We start from the raw sequence: 24,585 nt of genomic DNA on the forward strand, positions 1-24,585 counted from the left end.
CTACTGTGCAATAACAATTGCATGAATTTTTATACATAAAATAATATGCTTGATTCTCAAAAAATTATACTGAGCAAAAGAAATCAGTTATTGTGTAATTCACAAGTGTATGAAATTTAAGAGGCAGAACTAATTTATAGAAAGCAGATTGGTGATTTCTTGGAGCCAAAAGTGAAAGAAAACTGAAATGGGCATAAGAAAACATTTTGAGGTGTTGAACATATGCTATGATCATGATACTGATCATAGAAAATATTCTATGCTTATGATACTGATTACACAGGTGTGTATAATTTTCAAGATTCATAGAACTATAATTTAAAATATGTACAGATTATTGTATGTAAATTTCACGTAAATGAAATTGATTAAGTAAAAAAATACTTTTACAAAACAAGGCAGGCAATCCTAGGAGGGTGACACATAGACAACTGGGATAGATGAGCAGCAAAAGACATAAAATATTACAAGGACATCAAGGTACTGACTTGGAGACCAAATGAATCCTTGGGACCCTTCCAGCTGCTGTAGATGACTTTTTTCCCCAGAGCTTCCCATATAGACAGCTGCCCTACCCAGTTTGCCTTAAAGGCACTCCGCATCTTCTCTTAGTTTATCAGTTCCCTCAAGAACTTTGCATTTCTTCATTGCTTCCCATCACATAAAGCGAGGATCTGCTCATCCACTTGTTTTTGTATAAAGTTTTATTGAAACACAGCCCCACTCCCTTGGTTCTGCATTGTCTGTGACTACTTTCATACTACAATAACAGATTTGAGTATTTGCAACAGGACTGTGTGACCTGTAAAGCCTAAAATAATTAATATCTGGCCCTTGACAGAAAAATTAGCTGATTCTTCACATAAAGCCACACTTATCTCCTTGGCTCTCAAGCTCTCCCATTCTCTTGCCTACCTCTCTTACCCTTCTTCACATTGTATTTATACTTCCTATTTAAATTTATTCCCTACTCCTGCCTTATTTGGTTCTATATCTAATTACAAGGATTGCCTTCTTGCCTCTATCAGTCCTTGCTAATTCTTCTTTCATGTTGGTATTTAGTCTGTTCCCATAACTTAAAAGGACTTCCTTCTCTTTTGTCTTTCCAATTCCTATACCTAACTGAATTTCTGTCTCTTCCTTAAAGTTATCTCTTTGCCCCTGCTCTATCTGAACAAATCTTGAATGAATTCATGTCTTGCAGTTAAGTTGTTGGTTACTCTCTAGTTGGGTTGCTTTTACCGACAGCTAGATCAGAAGCTGGTTGAGGGAATATTTCTTCTCTTTATGCTCCTATAGCTTCCTTTCCCACTCCTAGCTCCAATGTTTTGGGGCAGTGTGTCAAATGTCTTTAATCTGTCCATGTCTTTCCATCTCCCATCCCACAGTCCTAGGTCATTATCTCCTGCTTGGACTATTGGAGTATTATCTTAATTGGTCTCTCTGCTCCATTCTTACCCCTCTCGTCTCTGTTGTCACAGCACTTAGTATGATATTTTTAAAAAGTAAATCATGTTTTACTCTACCCCTTAAAATGCTTCCATGACTTCCCTTTGCACGTACAAGAATCTGACGCTTGCTTATCCTGCCATCTCCACCTTCTGCCTCTTCCCCTACTCATTGTGCTTTACCCAACCAAGTCCTTTCCTAGCCCACAGCCTTTGTGGTGGTGGCTCCTTTTCCCAAAATCTTCTTCTTCCAGCTGTTTCTATGGCTTCTTATCCTTCACTGTCCCCAGACCTCTCTAAAGTCTGGTGCTTCCCCTGAAAAAGAAGTACCTTATATCAAGTAACCTTATTTTTCTCTTTCTAGGGGCCTGGCACAGTTGAAAACTTTTCTATGATTATGTATGTTTTAATGGTTTATTGTATGTCTCCTTATACCAGTTAATAACCACCATGAGGACAGAGATCTTTTCTATCTTGTTTGCTAGTATATCCCCAGCACCTAGCATGGGATCTGACTCATCGAAGACAATAAGCTATTGTTGAATGAATGAACAAGTGAAAACATAGTAGGCAAATAATAAATAACCAGTATTTTCTCTTGTGTTTCCATGAAATTTTTAAAATCCTAATGGAGCTCTTTCTTTACCTAATTTTTGCAGGTACTTCTATTGTGACTGTAAAAGCTTTTGCTCCTGACTCAGTTCAGGACATCCTGAAATATTCAATTTTTAGTGGAAATGAAGATGGCGTTTTTGCCCTGTGCTCTAAGTCAGGTAATCCTTCTCTACCCTATAATAGCTTTATTTTCTACTCCGTTTGATGTTATTTCTGCAAAATTGGCAAAGTAGAAATTGTTAGAGCTAAATAATTTAAAAAGTAAGCAAGAAAGAATTTTTTAGGCTAGCCTCTGAAAAATTATGGGAAATCAAGGACTATATGTTTATATTCTCTAAGAATTATATTCTTAATATTTCCAAATTAGACAGTGTCTATCCTGCCCTTCAAACTTTTGAAGATAAATTAGCTTCCACTTACAATTTACCCATCTATTTGGGAAAATTGGAGATAAAGTAGTGAGATCATTGACACTGAGTCCGAATTCAAAATAAGAACACGTCTAGCTGTAAGGAATCTTCATCAGAGATTCTTGTAATTTGCTACTGAATGTCAACAACACAACCAAAAAAGAACAGCTGTGAAAGTTTCTATACAGTGGTAAAGAAATTACTTCCAAACACAGCATGTAATAAATTTAGCTTCAGTAAGACCATTACTGTTTTAAATGAATGCCAATTGATTATTTCAAACGTACTTTTTTTTCACTAACGACTCTGTAGTAGATACACATCTACTGCTTTGTTGTCAAACTTCAAGAAGAATGTTTCTAATAATGTCTATGTTGCCATACAACTGCCTTATTTAATCTATACTACATGCACCTGGGAAGAATTGAGAGAGGGTAATTCCTTAGGTAAATGTCCTGTCATCCAGGGTGGTGTTATGACTTTTTGTTCCACACAGCCTTTGGTCAGCAACCTTTCTGGGGTAGCCTGCTAGAAGTCTTCATCTCTTCATCCCGTTGTTACATTAAAGGGTGGTGTAGAAAGCCTGTTCACAAAAGGGCCATTTGTGAACATCACCAAGTCTTAATTTTCTTGCAGTCCAGGTGTCTGAGGGTTCTGGGAAAGCAGCCGAGATTAAAATGCTTAGGAAGAAAGAAGAGTAACAGAGCTGGCATATTTTCCCAGGCTATCCAGATCCTCTGCCACCACACTCCTAACATGGCCCAGACCTGGTCTTATTTCTTCTACAGTCCATCATTAAAATGCAGATAAAATCTTCCTAGAGTTAGTCCAAAGAGGTCATTCACAGGAACATCTTTATTTTTTGATTAGATAACTTGTATACGTTGAGTTTTAAATTTTGACTGTGAAATATCTGCCAGATGGTATGTTGAAATGTATAAGACTGTTTAATGGACACTAGTAAAATAAAAACCCATATACATGCCACCCATCTCTGGAAACAGACATTTCGGTAGTCCTCCCTTATCCTTAGTTTCTCTTTCTCCAGGCTCAGCTACCTGTGGTCAACCATGGCCCAAAAATATTAAATGGGAAGCTCTAGAAATAAACAATTCATATGTTTTAAATTTCTCACTATTCTGAGTAGTTTGATGAAATCTCACATCATCCTACTCCATCCCACCCAGAAGTAAATCCTTCTTTTGTCCAGGGTCTCCACACTGTACATGCTCCCTGTCTATTAGTCAGTAGCTGTCTCAATTCTCAGTTCCACAGTCACATATTGCAGTACTTATATTCATGTCACTCTTATGGAACTTAATAATGGCCCCAAAGCACAAGTGTAGTATTCTGGCAATTTGGATATGCCAAAGAGAAGTGGTAAAGTGTTTTTTGATTTTTTATTTTTTTTTTGGAAGTGAAAGATGAAAGTTCTCAATTTAATAAGAAAAGATAAAAGATTGTGTGCTGAGGTTGCTAAGATCTACAGTAAGAATGAATAGTCTACTTGTGAAATTTTGAAGAAAGAAAAAAAAATTGTGCTAGTTTTGTGATGGCACCTCACGATGCAAAAGTCATGGCCACAGTGCATGGTAAATGCTTAGTTAAGAATGGAAAAGGCATTAAATTTGGGGGTGGAAGACCTGAATAGAAAAACGTGTTCAGTTTGACATGTTGCACCAGAAAGCATTGAGCCCTCTATGAAGGCTTCAGCAAGGAATCCCCAGAAATGAGTGACCCTAAGCCACTTACTGCAAATAAGAGATGGTTACAGATTTGGAAATAGGTTTGGACTGAAAAATACAAAAACTACTGGAGAGGCTGCATCTGCCAACAAAGAAGGTGCTGCCGCATTTCTGAAAATGTTGAATAAGGAGAAAGGAAACCATCTAAAGCCAATTTCGAATTGCCATAAAACTAGGTTTTTGGGGAAGAAGATGCCCAATGGAACCTACATGCATAAAAGTACAAAGGAAGCACCAGGGCATAAAACATGGACAGATGAACTCTGGTACTATGTGGCAACACTGCAGGACATGCGATAAAATCAAGTGTAGCATACAAAGTGAAGAACCCACATGGTCTCTAAAACAAAAAATTATCTGCCCATGTTCTGGCAACATAATAAGAAAGCATGGGTGACACACATCTTGTTTATAGAATGGTTCCACCAGTGCTTCATCCCAGAAGTTAAAAAAAAAATACTTGGATGAGGAAAGGTCAAAGTTCTGTTAATATTAGACAATGCACCTGGCCATCCTGCTATGAAAATGAAAATGTTGAGGTTGTATTTTTACCTCCAAATAAAACCTCATTGCTTCAGCCCCTTGAGCAGGCATCATCTGGTTTGTCAGGGTCACACACCTGCCTGGTATTTGATCAGCCATTAATTGATGCAGACCATAATCTGGATGTAATGTAATGCTGGAAATCATTCACTGTTGCTGACGCAGTAATGTTCATCAAAGCTGCAATGCATGAATTAAAACCAGAAACTGTAATGCCTGCTGGAAAAACTTCTAGAGTGAAGTCATGAATGATTTTAATGGCTTCCTGGGGATTGATGGAAAAGTTAGGAAAATAATTCACACAGCAAGACAAGTTGGTGGAGAAAGGTTTGCCAACATGCTTGATGAAGAAGTAGAAGAACATATTGAAAGCCATTGAGAAGTGTTAATAAATGAGGAAGAACTTTTTCAGTCATCTACAGAGAAAGGGAAGACAAGAAACTAAAGCTGAACCAACAATGTAGACATTACTGCAATTTTCTCAAGTGTTTCAAATCACACAGATATGAAAAGACAAAATTATAGAATACAATCCTCAGATAAAGTGCAGCATTGAAGTCACCCATAGGATCATAGGATTATAACTTCTGTACCAACACTTTGATGAAAAACTGACAATTTCTTTTTTTTTTTTTTTTCTGAGACAGAGTCTTGCTCTGTTGCCCAGGCTGGAGTGCAGTGGCATGATCTAGATTCACTGCAACCTCCACCTCCTGGGTTCAAGCGATTCTCCTGCCTCAGCTTCCCAAGTAGCTGGGACTACAGGAGTGCGCCACCACGCCAAGATAATATTTTGTAATTTTAATAGAGACGGGATTTCACTGTTAGCCAGATGATGTCGATCTCCTGTCTTCGTGATCCACCCACTTTGGCCTCCCAAAGTTCTGGGATTACAGGCGTGAGCCACCACACCTGGCCAAAAACTGACAAGGATTTCCAAAAGGTTTTGGCAAAAGAAAAAAAAAAAAACAACCAACCTGCAACTCTCAAGTACTCCCAACCATCAGCGTCATCTGTTCCTGACATCCAACCATCCAACCATCGACATCATTGTGATCCAGGACCACTTGAAGCAGATGATGATCCTCCTCCTGACATACCATCAGAAGTTCAGTAGTAGCCTACTGCTACGTCACAGTCATTCACCTCACTTTACCTTATCATGTAGGCATTTTGTCATCTCATATCATCACGAGAAGAAGAAGGATGAATACAGTACGATACGATATTTTGCAAGAGAGACCACATTCATGTAACTTTTATTACAGTATAACTGTTCAATTTTATTATTAGTCATTGTTGTTCATCTCTTACTGTGCCTAATTTAGAAATTAAACTTCATTGTAAGTATGCATATATAGAAAAAAGCATAGTACATATAGGGTTTGGTACCATCCACAGTTTCAAACATTCACTGGGGGTCTTAGAATATATCCACCACAGGGAAGGGGGAACTACTGTACTAGAATTTTCAAATTTTCAAAAGTTTCTGTGTGCCCCTTCCTTTTTATATCTCTTTTTTCATTTCTTTTTTTTTTGCTTGTTTGTTTTTGTTTTTGTTGTTGTTCAGAAATGTGTGTACATTGCGGAATATCTAAACTGAGCCAATTAACACACACATCACTTCATGTCTCTCTTTTTTTGTCCCAGAGATAATTAGTAACTTGAATTTGTATTGATCACTGGCTTCTTTTTTTCTCATAAACAAAGACAGATTCTCACTATGTTGCCCAAGCTGGCCTCAAACTCCTGAACTCAAGCAATCTCCTTGCCTTGGCCTCCTGAAGTTCTGGGATTATAGGCATGAGCCACTGCACCCAACTGATCACTGACATTTTTGGTTTAATTTTTCCACTGCATTTGAATTTCTAAACAATATGTCATTTACTTTTACCTTGACTTAAGTATGATAATAGAATCATGATATGTACTCTTCTATGACTTTATTCCTTTGCTCGACATTTTTACTATGACTTACAGTGCATAAACCATTACATGTTAAAGAGAAATAGCAAAGAATGAAATGTACAGGCTTGCATGTTTCTTGTTAGATTTCCCCTAAGTATATTATACTTTTCCTCGCTATGGTAAATGAAAAAAAATTGCTTTTCCTGACAGTGCTGGTGTATGTATTTGAAACTGACTTTTGTCTTTTGATTTTTTTTGTCTAGCAAATTTGCAAACTAGAGATTGACATTTTTCTGTATATTTGACACATAAAATCATATCTGAAAATGACCACTTTCCTGTCTGAAGTTATATAGTTATTTCTCTTATTTCAGTGGCTAGCCTAGTTATTTTAATATATATGAAGTCCAACATTAATCAATATTCTCTTCCTGAGTAATACAAGAGATTTGCAATTATTGATCTCCAAGTGCTCCTGTTTCAGTTTACATGCTTTTGTGACCACAATTTTGATTCTTTCAAATTAGGCATTAGTAGTATTTTTCAGTTGATTTAGCTGCATCCTTGCTGATGTCTCTCCTAACCATTCTTTCTTACATCTCAGCCTTTCTTCTATTTTTTTTTTTTTTTTCTGCTTGAACTATCTCCTTTAGTGAGGGTTTATATAGTAAGCTCTCTCAGATTTAGGTAGTCAAAAAATGTAGTTATTTAATCCATGCTTTTGAAATACTTTTGCTCATCTTGTAATTCTAGATTCACAGTTATTTTCTCTCATCATAGTAAGATATTTTTCTACTGGCTTCTGGCATCCCATTGTTGCATTAAGAAGCCAGCTGTTGATCTAAACGCCATTCATTTGTATCTTTTCTTGGAACTCCAATTACACAAATGTTGGGCTATGTGACTCTCTCCTACATCTCTTTTTTATATTTTTCATCTGTCTTTCTCTTCATTCTGGGGAATTGTATTTTTCATTTCCAAAAGTGCTGTTGAGTTCTTTTTCAACTCTTCTTTGCTTTTGAAAAATAGCCTCTTGTTCCTTGCTCTTATTTCCAAGGGTTTTTAATGTATTTAAACATATATAATAATTCTGTGTCCAACAATTCCTGCATCTGAAGTCTTTGATTGTTGGGTTCTGTTGTCTATGGGTTGCTTTCTGTCACTTATGGTGCCTTGTTTCTCTATGATTTTAGTGCTTGTAGACTATGAGCTACTCATTATCCTTGAAAGCTCTTTGACGATTCTTTGAAGCCTTGGTTGAATTTATGCCTGTGAAAGAGGAATTGCTTTCTTTTCTGCAATTCACCTGGAGAATCATCAGGGAGAAGCTAGTTTAAATTTAATTTCTAAGGGTTTTAAATATGTATAACTATGATAGTGAAGCTACCATAAATTCAGGCTTAAACTAATACATAAGGTTTTTTTTCTCCCTTTCAATCAACACCAAGGTTAAAAAAAGGAGTCAAGTTTCTGGTGTTTTTTTGGCCAATACCTTTTGGAAGAACATTGTAATTAGAAGTTGTAGTCTCTTTCTTTTTAACTCATCACTGTTGCTGCAGATTGTAATCCTTCTGTGATCATATGGGTGACTTTGATGGTGCATTCCATCTGAGGATTGTATTCATGATTTTGTTCTTTAATATCTACACAATTTGAAACACTTCAGCAAATTTCAGTTATGTTCACATTGCTAATTCTGCTTCAGTTTCAGTTTTGTTTCTTTTTTTTTTTTTTTTCCAATAATGGCCACTGATTTAGAATATATGTAGCCTTTAGGTGTCCAGCTTTCTGCTGGTTTTTCCTATTAGCCTCTTCACCTTTTGTGAGTTCTCACCTTATTTTCCACACTCCATGCAACTATCAGAAATGAATAGTAAGATAGAAGGTTGTGGTAGAAATCTTTGAAACAAAACTGAGCTGTTATTACTTGCTAACCTCTCAGGATCCCTGTCTTCATTTCTGTTTTGTCCTCTGTGGAATTCTTAACAACTGTACCAACTCAATATTGCATTGTAATACATACACATACATATCTATGCATATGTGTGTATTATATATATAATTTATCATGCATTTTAGTTGTTTTTATCATGAAGATTGGTTAAGTGTATAGTTTACCATACTGCTGTCAAGAAAGCTTTCTTAAAACTTTAATTATGATATTAAATGCATCTTTTATGCTACCTTTGACAAATTACCATTAAAATTATATCTAATTGTATAGATTTTCTGAATGTATGTATTTTAAACATACACCACTTAAAATGTGAGACTAATATGTATAATAAATCAATAATATTTATCTCTAAGATTATAGTAACAAGAATAAAAGTGTGAGAAAACCATTTTATTAGTAATTAGTAATTAGTTTAATAAGTTGTCATTAGACAGATCTCTGATGAGAACTGTGTTTTCTGTCAATTTGTGCCAGTTCCATAGTCACAAACCAAATTGACTCTGTATTTAAACTTCATGCCACTTTAGTGTAAAAACATGTATTTCTCACTGTCTAAACAAGCAGCAATTTTAGAGCTTGACTAAGGTTTTGTATGTAAATAACAGATGGTAGCATTCATTTTACTATTTATTAGAGTGGCGCAAAACAAAACTGATCAAACTTTCAATGTTTCAAAGACATTGTTTAAGTAGGAGAGGGTTTGAAAGCTACTGAATAACATAAATATCACATTCTGCTTTGGTTTGCACAAATGCATGTACACAGTATATAGTTGATGGAAATAACCTGATTATGTTATCAAGCATGTAGCATTTGATGAATCTTAATCTCATTTGGATGTGTATTTCATAACTCTGCCAAAAGCTATACAATGTATACAATGTATGTATTAGAAGAAAAATGTTACTACAGTTTTTTTCTCAAGTTATTACATAAGTGGCACATCAACATATAAGCAAGAACATGAAGTTAGCATTTGTGAGGCTTCTTACTCTAAGGAAGGTGTTAGTTTCCGCTTACACCATTAGACAGAGCCCAGTAGTACTTTCATCTCACTGATGACAGTACATGCTTGATGCCTTTGCGAAAACTACACATGTATTATCCAAGGAAAAATGTGAATCTAGTAGGTGAGCCAGCCTTGAATCATCCCACAGACTGGTTATTGTCTTTTCTACTTGCACGACTTCCACAGCATATGCCAGCTATTACCCCAAAAATAAAAACCATGCAAGGAAAGCATTAGAACCGTCGATCCATTCCAAGTGCAAAATTCCAATTATCAAAGCCTAAACACAAGCCTTTTATTAAAAATCTACTTTGATCTGCACTATAATTGGCACACTTTCTCCTCAGTGACATGGGCAATTTAGTGTTGCATTTCTATTCTATTTTTCCTTTACAAACAGTAACAGAACATGATAGCCAGGCAAGTGCTCTGTTTGGTGGAGACAAGAGATCTGGGTGAGAGCTGTGGACCCACCTGAGACTCGGGCTCCGGTAACATTTTGGGGTGTGGGAATTTGCCTTTGTTTCAGGGAGGTTTCGGAAGCCCACCTAGTTTCATCACCAGCATATCAAAGGCATCTTTATTATTCCCCAGCTGCCCAAAGTTAGAGCTACTCTAAATTTTCTGCCAGGGGTGTTGGTCACGACAGACTGTGGTTCGTGAAGTAATTTGGTTGTAGTACTAAACTGGCAACTAAATTTGATGTCAAAAAATGATACTGAGTTTACAAAATTTTAAATTTGGTAGTATAGTGAGTTAATATATAATATATTGGTTTTATTCCTAAAAGAATATAGACTACAAAATCTCCCCCAAAGCACCCAATAACAAAGATAGAATGTCTGAACAGGTTATGCCTCCCACTGGAATTCAAGTAGGTACCGGATGACCTAAAGCTTCTTGGACTGTGTTATCTGGGGAAGCTGATTCAGATAGAGCAATAAAAACTGCAGCTCCCAGGCCATAGTTCTGGAAACAGTACAGATTCTTCCACCAGAGGATCGAACTTGTAGTAGTTTATGGCTGTTAAATGTTCTCTTTCTAAATTCAGAGTTCACAGAGATATTAAATCCATATGTGATGATGAGGCGCAGACAAACATGGGTAGTACATCATGGAATCTACCTGTTACTACAAAGAGACATTCCAAATATGCATTATGTCACTTGCTCCTCACAGCCACTCTGCGAAGTCATTGTTAACATCCCATTTTACAGAAAAGGAGACTCAGCTTTACATCCACCACATAACTTATCCAGGTCACAAAGTTAGGAGGTGGTGGAGCCAGATAATAGACCTAAATTAAATTTCTAGGCCTGGGATTTATGCCTGGTTTCAGGTTTCTCTAACTCCACATTAGTGTTCATTCAGCAACTCTCTATTTGATGGACTTACCGACAGTGAAAGCCAAGTAAATAAAAATAATACATTGAGTCGGAAATTTTGTTGTAAAGTGGAGGAAAAAACAGTAAAAGCTAGATAAGGAAATTATGTTAAAGGACTAAGTTTCTTAATTTTCCAGGGGTGGGGGAAACTAGAGCATGGCATCACCCTCAAAAATCTGCTTCCCTAACCTGGATCTGCCTTTTATATGGGGGCATAAAAGTATTACTGTGTGCCTTCTGGAGGTCAGACCCTGAGCTAGACATTGGAGAGATGATGGTGCGTAAGAGATGGTCTATAGAGCTTACAAACAAGAGCAGTAATAGGACAAAGACAGGTGAAGGTGAACAGAGTGATGATGCAGCTGCTGGAAAATGCAGAGGCTTTGTAGGAGACTTTTGGGAAGCTGATGTGGAAAAATCCCTGAGGAAGGATAGCTGTGGGAGCCATTCCAGGCTGATGGAACCGTATGCGTGATGATTCTTTAATAAGTATTCAAGGAGCAGATGCAGATTATGATCATGGAAGGGTTTCATGCAGAACAATGACAGTGTCTTTTATTATTAAATTCAGAATGAAAACTGGATTGGGGAGAGACCAGTTTTGTGGCTAATGCAGGGGACAAGGTGGGAAGTGCTGGTGGCTTGAAGGAGGGCAGCAGTAGTGAGACTGGAGTGAAGACATATTTGCAAGACAGACTTACCAGACACGGCCGGGGGGAAATATGGAGAGAGATAGCTCCCAGGTCTTGGTATTTCCTGGTTTCTTTCCCTCTACGTATTTGAACCTGCAAACATCTGCAAGATCCCAAATCTTTTCACAATGACCCTGGTTGGTGGGGAAAGGAGGCCCGCCAATGGGAGGCTTTTACGGGACAGGTGAGCTGTGAGCACATGAGGCAAAGATGCTTTAGGTCATTTTAAGAATAACTATGGCCAGCTGCTATGGCTCACGCCTGTAATCTGAGCACTTTCAGAGGCCAAGGCGGGTGAATCACAAGGTCAGGAGTTTGAGACCAGACTGGCCAACATGGTGAAACCCTGTTTCTACCAAAAATACAAAAAATTAGCTGGGCGTGGTGGCGGGTGCCTGTAACTCCAACTATTTGGGAGGCTGAGGCAGGAGAATCGCTTGAACCCGGGAGGCGGAGGTTGTAGTGAGCCGAGATCTTGCCACTGCACTCCAGCCTGGGTGACAGTGAGAGACTCTGTCTCAAAAATAAATAAAAAAATAAAAATAAAAGAATAACTACAACATCATTTTCTTTTTTTTTTCCTCCTTGGTAATAAAAATAGGACAACTCACTGTGAAAGAACCCAAGTTTCTTGATTTTGAAGTCAGAAATGAGGTACAACTCATCGTTTTAGCTGAAAGTAGCGGGCATAGAGCCTATTGCAAAGTAGCAGTCTTGATACAGGATGAGAATGATAATTCACCATGCTTTGAACAAAGTGTTTACCAAGCATCAGTGTCTGAAGGCAAATTCTACAATGCTCGTGTCATACAGGTAACAGAAACATATTTGTGTATGTGTGTGTGAGAGAGAGAGAGAGAATGAGAGAGAGAGAGAGAATTATTACAAATCAATGTACATCAAAATTTCTAAGCCCTGTGGTCCAACAGTCTTTCCAGGGCATGTACATTTTATAGATGGGGTGAAACCTTAGGTTAAAGAAAATCTGATATTCTTGCACTGTCTCTTCCTCTTTATTTATTCAGTGCTCAGTTACTGACATCTGCTTTCTCTGGGAGCACTGTTGAGCACTAGAAATATGCATTTATTAATACAATAGAAGTATGCGTTTCGTGTAATTTGTGAAGAGAGGAGACACAGCCTCCTCCTGGAGGAAAAGTGTAAGATTTCACAGAATAATGATATTTACACTAAATCTTCAAGGATGAACAGGCATGTGGATGGATCTGCTTTCAGGACTAGCCCCATCTCAGGAAAAGGTCCCAAGTCCTGGAGAAGCATCCATTCACAGGGCAGTTTCATGCTGTAAAACCCACCCATCCTTGATACTTTCTCCACCTGCTTCAGGACAAGTGTTTGTTTCAGCTTTCCCTTCACTACTGAATTGAAGTTTTGTAGTCATGAAGCTGGGCATTAGGAGCTCTCCAAGCTCCTATGACTGCAAAGGAAATCAGTGTAAATCCAACTTCCAGGCAAAGTTAACCACGGCGATGGCCATTCCTTTTGGCCTCTGGAATGTCATAGCTGTGGTCAGCACTTCATGCTTATTACACTGCTTTTTCTTTGGGCTAGGTGGGGTAAGGCGTTTACATGGCATGCTAGCATATTTTCTGGACAAAACCTGCAACAGCTCTTTACTGTGCGGTAAAGAGCTCATTATATAAAAAGACCCCACAGTGGCTCACAACTGTAATCCCAGCACTTTGGGAGGCCGGGGCAGGTGGATCACCTGAGGTCAGGAGTTCGAGACCAGTCTGACCAACATGGTGAAATGCCATCTCTACTAAAAATACAAAAACTAGCCTGGTGTGGTGGCAGGCACCTGTAGTCCCAGCTACTTGGGAGGCTGAGGCAGGAGAATTGCTTGAACCTGGGAGGCAGAGGTTGCATGAGCTGAGATTGCACCACTGCACCCCAGCCTGGGCAATAAGAGCAAAACTCAGTCTCAAAAAAAAAAAAAAAGCCTTTCTTTTACTTCAATTCCAGTTTCTGATGCACTTATCCCTGCTGTTGGTGAAAACAAGACCAATAGCGTCTCAGCTGCCTTGGAGTTTTAGCTCTGTACCCCTACACCCCATCCAGGATATCTGGCATCCCCTAGGCTATGACTGCAGATGTATTTTGTATTATAGCAGCCTGATTGCTCTAGTCACCATCCTGTTCCAGATGTGCTGTGTCTTTACCCTGGTTTCAGCCATGACTGAGATGTTTCAGAAGAAAGTGAGGACATTCACTTTTCCAGTCTTTATCATCCCTGCCCAGTGAGGCTGATCAGTGCGGATGGCAGATGCCTCCAATGCCACCTTGTCACAAGAGGATCTCCACACTGGGGCCCTGCAGCGTTTCACTTCTCTGTCCCACATGCTATCTGGGATGGAGCTAAATTGTTCAGTGTGAAATAAGTGAAGGCAAAGACCCATATAAAGCCCAGGTACACTGAAGGAGAGAGAGCCTGACCCACCAGTGCTTCAAACTATGGCAGACTTGTAGAAGGCCGAGTCAGGGACAGATAGAATGAACTTTGTTCTTTCCATTTTTTAATCATTGAGTTCCCAGGAAGCTAGCACTACCATTCCACTGTGTCTTGTTCAGAAAATTAGAAACGGAGGAGGCTCTGGAGCTCATACCAATTGTGGTGGTTGCTTCCGGGTTTTTGCCCCCACACTGCTCAATGCCCTCCTTTGGTTACAGCCCTACAAAATTCCTTTGAGGGTCTGACCCTCTGTCGATGCAGTCCTGGTGGGGTTGTCATCAAGATATTGACCTGCCTCCCACTCCCACCCTGCCAAAGGTGTTGTGAACTGCCTTGCCTCTCTCAGTCACACAGACGTTCTCTCCCTGAAATTTGAATCTTGGGTGAAGGGACAAAATTATACCTCAAAAACATGTACCATGTCTACTGAGAGCTATTTGGAAATTCTCTGGATGAAGAATTTCTCCGTCACTCAGTTTATCATAAAGTTAAATGTAAGCTTCAGTTGTTTGTTGGTATTTCATTTAATCATTGATTTTAAAATATGTTTGACAAGTTGTGATTCTTTCTTAATGCATGTCTCTGAAAAACAGACTGAACCCATATTGCAGAATAAAGCTTGTCTAATGAAACAGTCGGTTCCTCACAGGTTTTTGCTACCGACCTGGACAGCGGTTTGAATGGCCTAATTGAGTATTCTATTCTCTCTGGCAACCAAGAAGAAGCATTCCAGATTGATGCGCTAAGTGGTGTGATAACAACAAAAGCGATTCTAGATTACGAGCTCACCAGCTCCTACAGGTTGGTCCAGGGTTCAGATCCATTGGCTCCATTTATTCTGCCTTCTTGCTGACAACATTGCTGTTTTGTCTATAACTTCCTGTTATGTAAGCTTAGTTGTAAATGTGTTATCCCTTTGATCCAACTTGTTGATATTCTCTTTGATCCACTCTTTTTGATATTAAGAATAGTCTTAGCAAGTATTTGTATTTGGGAAAAGTGATTTAAATAGCAAAACTTTAAGATCCCTTCTAGTTCTAAGATTTTATGAATTTGTGATGCTATTAAGCACTAAATGGGGGACACTAAAAAGACAATGTTTGTGAAATGCCTAATGAACTAGAGAACCCTCTGCAGGTGTCTGTTGTTATTGTTTTTTAAAAATGGTGAAGACTGAGGGATACCTTGCTTTTTGATTTTTTATTCTTGCATGTGAAAGTACAACACTGTCTTCAAGGTCTTGTTGCAGTTCTTTGATATAATAGAAATGATCTTATTAAAAGCATACATTTAACATTAAAACTCTGTGCCCCTAGAGTCTAAGATATGCCAGCCTTATACAGAATTCAGCAAAGGAAAGAATAATATTGTTTTAGTTTTCTTGATGTTCAAAAAAATCAGTGCTACAAAAGACTAGACTTGTACAGAGAGATAGTGATGGCATCACAATTTGTGGAAGCAAAAGGCTTTTTTTTTTTTTTCTTTTCTGAGACAGAGTCTTACTCTGTCGCCCAGGCTGGAGTGTAGTGGCACAATCTCAGTTCACTGCAGCCTCCGTCTCCTGGGTTCAAGTAATTCTCCTGCCTCAGCCTCCCAAGTAGCTGGGATTACAGCCGCCTGCCACCATGCATGGTTAATTTTTGATTTTTAGTAGAGATGGGGTTCCACCATATTGGCCAGGCTGGTCTCAAACTCCTGACCTCAAGTGATCCAGCCATCTTGGCCTCCCAAAGTGCTGGGGTTACAGGCATGAGCCACTGCACCGGCCATCAAAAGACTCTTAAGAATTCTAAAATCTCCATGAGTGGGGACTGCTTAAAGATTTAGCAAAACCCTGGAATAGAATACCATGAAGCTGATTTTACAAAAGAAAGAGGCATAACTCTGTGTGCCAATGAGGATGGAGCTCTAGGATATGTGACTAAGTGAAGGCAGTAACAAGACCCATTACAGTGCTTATCTAGCATTGCCTGTTTGAGTAAAAGCACACCTGCATATTTGGAATGCTTCTGGAAGAAAATATACGAAACTGTTCATTTTATTTGTCTCTGGAGAAGCAGTCAGGCAGCCTGTGGTCCAAGAGAGGCTTAGCTCTCTTACTGAACATTTTAGTATGCTTTAGATAGATGTTTCATTTTTGTGTTTTTCCAAAAGGCCTTGCCCATGCTGTATTCTATTTAATCCTCGCAAGCACCTCATGAGGATGTTGAGGTGGGCATTTTCTTATTTGCTGATAAGACAACAGAAATACAGTGGCTTGCTCAGGGTCATAGGATAATTTGAGGATCAAACTTGAACTTGCACTGAAGTATTCTGCTTCTAAGTCACACTCTTTCCACTGTAGAGCTGCAGAGCAGACGTCCTATTTAAGGAAAACACAGGTACAGTATACCAAAGACAGTGAGTGTCAGTATGCTTCTATGCCAGACTACTTCTATGTTTTATGGAAAAATTATAATGTGTGCATGTGGTTGAGCAATGAGAGCTGATTAAACAGGAATATCTTACTGGATATATTGGATTAATTACCCTCTGGAAAACCTCCCAACGCTAAAAATTTAAATGTTTAGCTCTTTGTTAACTGTTTAGTTTTTTAATATACTTCAAAAGTATTTTAAAAGTTTAAGACTTTATCCTGTATTAACTATTATAAATTTTAAAATAATATTTTAGCATAATAGTTATTGGTACTTGTTGTTTAAATATATTAAAACATATTCCCTGCTACGTTGTTTCTATAGTAATTGTTTAAGCATGAAACTTTTTCTCCTCTTCCATGGATGACTGCAGATAAATCTCAATCTAGTTGAGTGATTACAAATTCAGGAATTATTAAAGGTCTGCTATGTTCTAGGAACTAAGCATTTTCTGATGTTAAGGACTTTCTGTTACAGTGTTCTTACTCAATGGAGCCTAATTAACAATTAAATCTAATTTCTTTCAACTTTTTCCTATTTGCGTCATGGTTTCTATGTTTACAACATTAAATTGGTCCCAGTATTAAAAAGTGACTCTCTCCCATTCCCATGAAGAATTTAATTCTAGGCTTGAAGAAGCAAGAACAGAGAGAAGTTGAACCCCCTACACATTGCCACAGAAAGATACATACAGGTGACCCCCACACCCCCCCGACCCCTACACACGCTCTTTCTCTCTCCAGCATCACCAAGGCAAGAAATTATTTTAAACCTCTTGCCTCCCTGGGCTCTCCCCACACCCACTCACAACCCCTGGTGTGGTGTGGCTTCTATCCTTTAGTGCTTTTCTTGATATTTAAGGCAATAAGAAATAAAGGAGGATTTTCCCTAGTCTGCTACACCTTTAGTGAATATTTTGGAAACAGTCTCATTTAGCTTTCAGCTTTTTACTTTTGAAGTATTGCTATTTTGTCTCATTGAGGAAAGTATCCCAATTCCAGCCCTTTGTTTTAAAATATAAAACATTTCCTCAAAAAAAAAAAAAAAAAAAATAGAGCTACCATACAATCCAGCATTCCTGATCCTAGGTATATACTCACCAAAGAGAAATCACTATATTGACAATTTATTGCAGTAATATTCACAATAGCCAAGATTTGGAAGCAACCTAAGTGTACATTTATCCAGGTGAATGGGTAAAGAAAATGGGATACATATACACAATGGAGTATTATTTAGCCATGAAAAAAAGAAGAATGAGATCCAGTCATTTGCAACAACATGGATGGAACTGGAAGTCATTATGTTAAGTGAAATACAAACATCACATATTCTCACTTATTTGTGGGAGCTAAAAATTACAACAAATGAACTCAAGCAGATAGGGAGTAGAAGGATGGTTACCAGAAGCTGGGACGGGTCGGGGAGGATTGAGGGGAAGTGGGGATGGCTAAAGGGTACAAAATATAGTTGGAATGAATGAATAAGACCCAGTATTTGCTGGTACAAAAAGGTAACTACAGTCAAAACTTTAATTATACATTTAAAAATAACAAAAAGAGTATAACTAAAAATAACTAAAACATTTGGATTGTTTCTAACACAAAGGATAAATGCTTGAGGTGATGGATACCCCTTCTTACTCTGATGTAATTATTACACATTGCAAGCCTGTATCAAAATATCTCATGTAACCCATAAATGTTATACCTACTATGTACCCACAAAAACTAAAAATTGAAAAAGAAAAGATTTCCTATTATATCCTTCAGTCTCCAAGACTTGGGCAATTTAACCTTTAATTAGTGATGCATTTTTAAAAAATAATAGTAATAAATTAAAACACAAAATGGAAAAAGGGAGATAGTGTTAGTCATGATTCTACTAAATATGAATGTATTAAATAATTTTTAGCTTTCATATTAAGCCACACAGAAGAAAATTCAGTGGAAAATTTGATGACAAATTATAAAATAAGTGTTAATTCCTGTCTGATGTTTATGAATATATAAAAAGCTATTTATCAAGCACGAAGCTGGGGACACAAAGACAAATGTAACAGCCCTTGTTCTCAAGGAGCTTGAAAATTGAGTCCTGGCCGGGTGCAGTGGCTCACGCCTGTAATCCCAGCACTTTGGGAGGCTGAGGCGGGTGTATCACTTGAGGTCAGGTGTTTGAGACCAGCCTGGCCAACATGGCAAAACCCTGCCTCTACTAAAAGTTCAAAAATTAGCCAGGCAAGGTGGCTGGTGCCTGTAATCCCAGCTACCTGGGAGGCTGAGGCAGGAGAATCGCTTGAACCCATAAGGTGGAGATTGCAGTGAGCCAAGATCCCACCACTGCACTCCAGCCTGGGCAACAAGAGTGAGACTTCGTCTCGAAAAAAGAAGACAAGAAAAAGAAAATCAAGTCCTAGTAAAATATATGGCAGAAGGCACATTAATAATCACAATAGTTGCCATTTATGGAACTCCTGCTTCACATTCATTATCTAATTGAATTCTTGTAATAGACATGATTTATAAAATAAAGAAATGGGAACTCAGAGAGGTAAACTGGTTTGGCCAAGAATCCGAAGCTAGTACATGGTAGAACATGATTCTAGCCGATGTGAATGATTGCAGGGCTTATTTTATGATGTGAATGAATCTTAAAAGTATATGCATGTACATTTACAAAATAAATAAATATTCAAGGCAAGCAGTTATTTTCAGGAGCAATGCTAAACTCAGTGTATTCTCCATTGAATGCTCATTATGACTGTGGGAGAAAGCAATTTTACAGGCAACGCAGGAAATGGAATGGGATGTTAATTACCTTTTTCAAAATACACAATTCATGAAAAGCAAAGCTGGGATTGGAATCCCAGTCTATTGATGCCCTGAGAAAAAGAGAATAAAAAGGATTTGGGGCCAAAGGCACGAAGAAAGACATAGGTATGTGAAAGTGTTTTGTATGTTTGGAAGTAGCAAGTAGTACAGCACACCAAAGAAGTAACTAAGTGTAGGGTAATAAAAGAGGCAGCAGGCAAGTTTTGAAAGACTTTTGGTATCTCATAATGGAAACTATACATTATTCTGTGAACTACATACAACTATAAGCAGTTGAACGAATGTTCGTATCTTTATTTCTAAAGACACCTTGTAATGGATGCACTGCAAGAGAGAGAGAACTAGCTTAGGCCAACAAGCTGAGCTAGACTGCAGCAAAGAAAAGTCCGTTACATGGATGGTGCAGTGGGGACAGAAGGAAGGTACATACTAAAATGTTGATTTGAATATGGAATCCATAGGAACCTGACCACCAATTGAATTTATTGAGCAAGAAAAGAGATAGAATGGTTCTGAAATTTCTGCTTAGGAAAGACAGGGAGAAGAATAGATGGAGATTATGATTTTTTATTCTGGGTATTTGAGGTGGAAGGACCAATACAAGGACAAAAGTGAAGATACCCTTTAGGCAATTGAAAATAATAATCTGTAGCTCAGGGTAGGGGTCTTCACTCAAGATGTAGATTTGAGATTCATCCAGGAAAAATGTGTAAAATGAATTACCTAGGGAGAATATGTAAAATGAGAATTGAGGAGTGGTGACTTATCACCACCTCAGGATTCAGCAGATAAATAGGAACTGCAAAATATGTTTAGGGTATGGAAAGATCTAGAAAAAGATAATGTCATGGAGACCAAGGGGAGAGGTTGGGCTGAATGAAAGGAGAAGACTTCAAAATATGTTTGCATTAGAATCTCTTAAAGTGACAATCATCTCTCAGTATCCATGGGATATTGGTTGTGGGACTCTCCACTACGTCCCTCCCACTCCCCCATACAAAAATCCATGGATGCTCATATTTCTTGTATAAAATGGCATAGTATTTGCATATTACTTATGCAATTCTCTCATAGAGTTTATTTTTATTTATTTATTTTTAGATTTTATTTTCAAATTTTATTTTAGATACAGGAGATACATGTGCAGGTTTGTTACACAGGTGTATTGCACTATGTAGTGAGCACAGTATTCAATAGGTAGTTTTTCAACCCATGCCCCCTCCTTCTCTCCCCTCAGCAGTTCACAGTGTCCACTATTCACATGTTTATGTCCATGTTTGCTCAACATTTAGCTTCCATTTGTAAGTGAGAACATGTGCTATTTCGGTTTTTTGCTTTTGTGTTAATTTGTTTAGGATTATAGCCTCCAGCTCTTTCCATGTTTCTACAAAAGACATGATTTCATTCTTTTTATAGCTGCATAGATCACATTTTCCTTATTCAATCCACCACTAACAGGCACCTAGGTTGAGTCCATCTTTTTTGCTATTGTGAATAGCATGGTGATGAACATATAAATGCATGTATCTTTTTGCTATAATGATCTACCTTCCTCTGGGAATATACCCATCAGTAGAATTGCTGGGTCCAATGGTACTTTGTAGTAAGTTCTTAGAGAAATTGCCAAACTGCTTTCCAAAGTGGCTGAACTATTTTACATTCCCAACAATGTATTAATGCTCCCCTTTCTTCACAACCTCACCAGCATCTGTTGTTTTCTGACTTTTTAATAATAGCTATTCTGACTGGTATCTCATTATGTTTTGATTTGTATTTCTCTGATGATTAGTGATCATGAGCATTTTTTATGTTTGTTGGCTGCTTGTATGTCTTTCTTGAAAAGTGTCTGTTCATGTCCTTTGCCCATTTTTTAACGGGATTGTTTGCTTTTTGCTTTTTGATTTAAGTTCCTTGTAGATTCTGGATATTAGACCTTTGCCAGATGCATAGTTAGTGAATATTTTCTCTCATTTTGTAGGTTGTCTGTTTACTCTGTTGATTATTTCTTTTATTGTGCAGAAGCTCTTTAGCTTAATTAGATCCCATTTGTCAATTTTTGTTTTTTGTTACAATTGCTTTTGAGGACTTAGCCAAAAATTTCTTGCCAGGGCCAGTTTCAAGAAGCGTCTTTTTAAAGTTTTCTTCTAGGATTTCTATGCTTGAGGTCTTGTATTTAATCTTCAATTCATCTTCAGCCAATTTTTGTATATGGTAAAAGGTAAGGATCTAGTTTCATTCTTCTGCATCTGGTTAGCTGGTTGTCCCAGCACCATTTATTGAATAGGGAGTGCTTTCCTCATTGCTGGTTTTTGCTGGCTTTGTCAAAGATTGAATGGTTGTAGGTGTGTGATTCTATTTCTAAGTTTTGTATTCTGTTCCATCAGTCTGTGTGTTTGCGTTTATACCAGTACCATGCTATTTTGATTACTGTAACCTTATTGTATTGCTTGAAGTCAGGTAATATGATGCCTCTGGCTTTCTTCTTTTTGCTTAGGATTGAGCGTGTTTAGGCAGAAAAGAAGTATTCGATAGATACATAAAGATTAGAGATTTTGATCTAAGCATATTTTCTTAATTTGATTTTTTATTATTATCAAAGTAATATAAACATTTCTTAAAAAATCAAATAGTGTATAAAGTATAGATGAAAGTCAGCAACCACTGCTTCACCTCTCCCAAGGCTAAAACCCTCCAGACACAGACACTATTAGCTGATTTTCTCTGATACTATAAATACAAGTATGTAATAATTTACAACTTTAAACATTATCTCTTAACTTCCTGTTATAATAGATATAGGTATAAAATCCTTATTTTCTCACACTCCAACTCTTTCTATATTCATATCACTGTTTTTCATTTAATCAGTAATTAGTGTTTATATTATATGAATATATTCATGTTTACTTCATAGTCAGATCATATTATATGATTTTATTTCCTTTTATCACTACTCCTCAAGCCCCCAGAGTTTCTTTCTTGATTGCCCAATTGGCTGTATCTATGCACTTAATTCCTTGTAAATATCCCATAAGCTTTGTTATCTGCATCTAATTTTTCCTCTAACTGCCTTTCATCAAATATTCTATCAAGCCCTCTTTTTTCATGAAGACCTGGTTCCTACTTCTTTATGCCCTCTCCATCTAGCATGAACAGGTTGGGTTAATACACCTATTGCAAGGCTGAGATCCCATAACTTTGGTTTATAGCTCTCCTAGGTCAGGCCAGCACTTCCAGATCCCATGTCTTTCTTTTCCAATAGGTTTGCAGGAAAAGGTGCCAGAGAAGTAAATTATCTGAGCCCTTGCATGTCTGAAAATGTCTTTATTCTACTCTTTCATGTAATATATGCAGTGAGCAATAGGGAAGTTGAAAGTATCTTTTAGAATTTTGAAGGCATTGCTCTGTTATTCTCTGAAACTCAGTGTTGCTATTAAGAAGTCTGGTGCCATTCTAATTCTTTTTTTTTTGAGACGGAGTCTTGCTCTGTCACCCAGGCTGGAGTAGTGTGATCTTGGCTCCCTGCAACCCCTGCCTCCTGGGTTCAAGCAATTCTCCTGCCTCAGCCTCCCGAGTAGCTGGGACTACAGGCACCCATACCATTTAGTAGAGATGGGGGTTTCAACATATTGGCCAGACTGGTCTCGAATTCCTGACCTTGTGATCTGCCCGCCTTGGCCTCCCAAAGTGCTGGGAATAAAGGCATGAGCCACCGTGCCTGGCTGCCATTCTGATTCTTTTACTTTGTGTAAATTTTTCCTTCTCTCTAGAAATTTATAGGTTATACTTATCATCCGTAATACTTTAAAATATGATTACATATTTTGATGTGGGTTTCTCCTTGTACTGTGTATTCAGTGTTCTCTTTTAATAAAAAGACGTTTCTTTTAATTTTCTTGTATTATTTCATTGAAAATGTCCTCCCCATTTTTTAGTTTTGGTTTGTTGTTTTGCCCTGTTTCATTTTCCTGAATCCTATTCAATTAGGTAGTGGATCGCCTAGATGGATTCTTTGTTAGTTATATTTTATTTTCTACTTTCCGTTTCTTGTTTGTGTGTGGGTTTAGTTTTTGTTGTTTTATTTCGGGAAGATATTTCCTGAGTTTTAATCTTCTAAAATTTTTTATTTTCTAATTAAAAATTGAGAAGCTATTATATATTTGTTTTTACTACTAAAAGCTCTTATTTGATGTTTGACTTTTAAAATAATATCCAATTCTTGTTTTATGCACATGTTGTCTTCTGATATCTCTCCAAGGTATTAATTAGAATTGTTTTAAATTTTATTTTGTTCCTTTCAATATCTGTTTCCACTGTTTTCTTTTTTTCTCTTTGTCTATATTGAGCTTTCTTTTTCATGCTGAAGGCTTTCTGAAAATAAGTGTTGATTCTTAGATATAAGTGAGGCAATGTCAAAGTCATTAGAACATCTGAGTGAGCTAGAGGGATTTGGTTAGCATACTTCACTTTCAAATGAACGACACGGGAAGTTGACTACTTTTCAGGATGACATACAAATGGCGGTATATGGAGTTCACTTTTCTTTGGGAGGGGACTTTCAGTTCTCCAGAGAAGGTCTTTCAATATTACTAACTCCAAGTATGAACCAAAGGCATTCTTTGGCTGAGAATGAAGAATAATGGGCAAGAGGGACATGAGTACCCTGCATTTAAACCAACATAAATCATCTTCCTGTTTAAATAATCTGAATTTAAAATATTCTTCCTATTAACCAAATACCTCACTGCAATTTTTGCCATGTATTGAGTCTCTCCTTGGTGACTTGAGAGCAACTCTGCTCCTCACGTATCTTTATGCTCCTCTGAATGCATTTTAAAAGACTTTTGAAAGAGTGGTTTTAGGTCCACAGCAAAATTGAGAGAAGGTGCAGAGATTTCCTATATATCCCTGCCCACACACATGCACAGCTTCCCTCATTATCAAAATCCCCACCAGAGTGGTGCATTTGTTACATTTGATGAAGCTACATTGACACATCATTATCACTCAAATTCACAGTTTTCAGTGGGATCCACTCTTGGTGCTGTACATTCTGAGTGGATTTTAATCTCTGATTTCCTTTGGCCCACTCATCTGCAACTGCTCTTCAATCTGCTTGCATCTTCCAGAAATTGTTGATATTTCTCATTCA

The 24,585-nt window shown here is 37.7% G+C and overlaps 1 protein-coding gene across 1 annotated transcript in view; it reads left to right on the forward strand.

Moving 5' to 3' along the window:
* DCHS2 (dachsous cadherin-related 2) overlaps positions 1-24,585 on the forward strand; it is a 261,718-nt gene that overhangs the window by 219,952 nt on the left and 17,181 nt on the right. Inside the window, exons 14-16 of the mRNA XM_023226330.3 lie at positions 2,108-2,221; positions 12,314-12,525; positions 14,835-14,986. Of these exons, the coding sequence (XP_023082098.2) occupies positions 2,108-2,221; positions 12,314-12,525; positions 14,835-14,986 (478 nt within the window). The remainder of the gene's footprint in view (positions 1-2,107; positions 2,222-12,313; positions 12,526-14,834; positions 14,987-24,585) is intronic.

The sequence above is a fragment of the Piliocolobus tephrosceles genome, chromosome 3 (genome assembly GCF_002776525.5).
Source record: "Piliocolobus tephrosceles isolate RC106 chromosome 3, ASM277652v3, whole genome shotgun sequence".
Classification (NCBI taxonomy): domain Eukaryota; kingdom Metazoa; phylum Chordata; class Mammalia; order Primates; family Cercopithecidae; genus Piliocolobus; species Piliocolobus tephrosceles.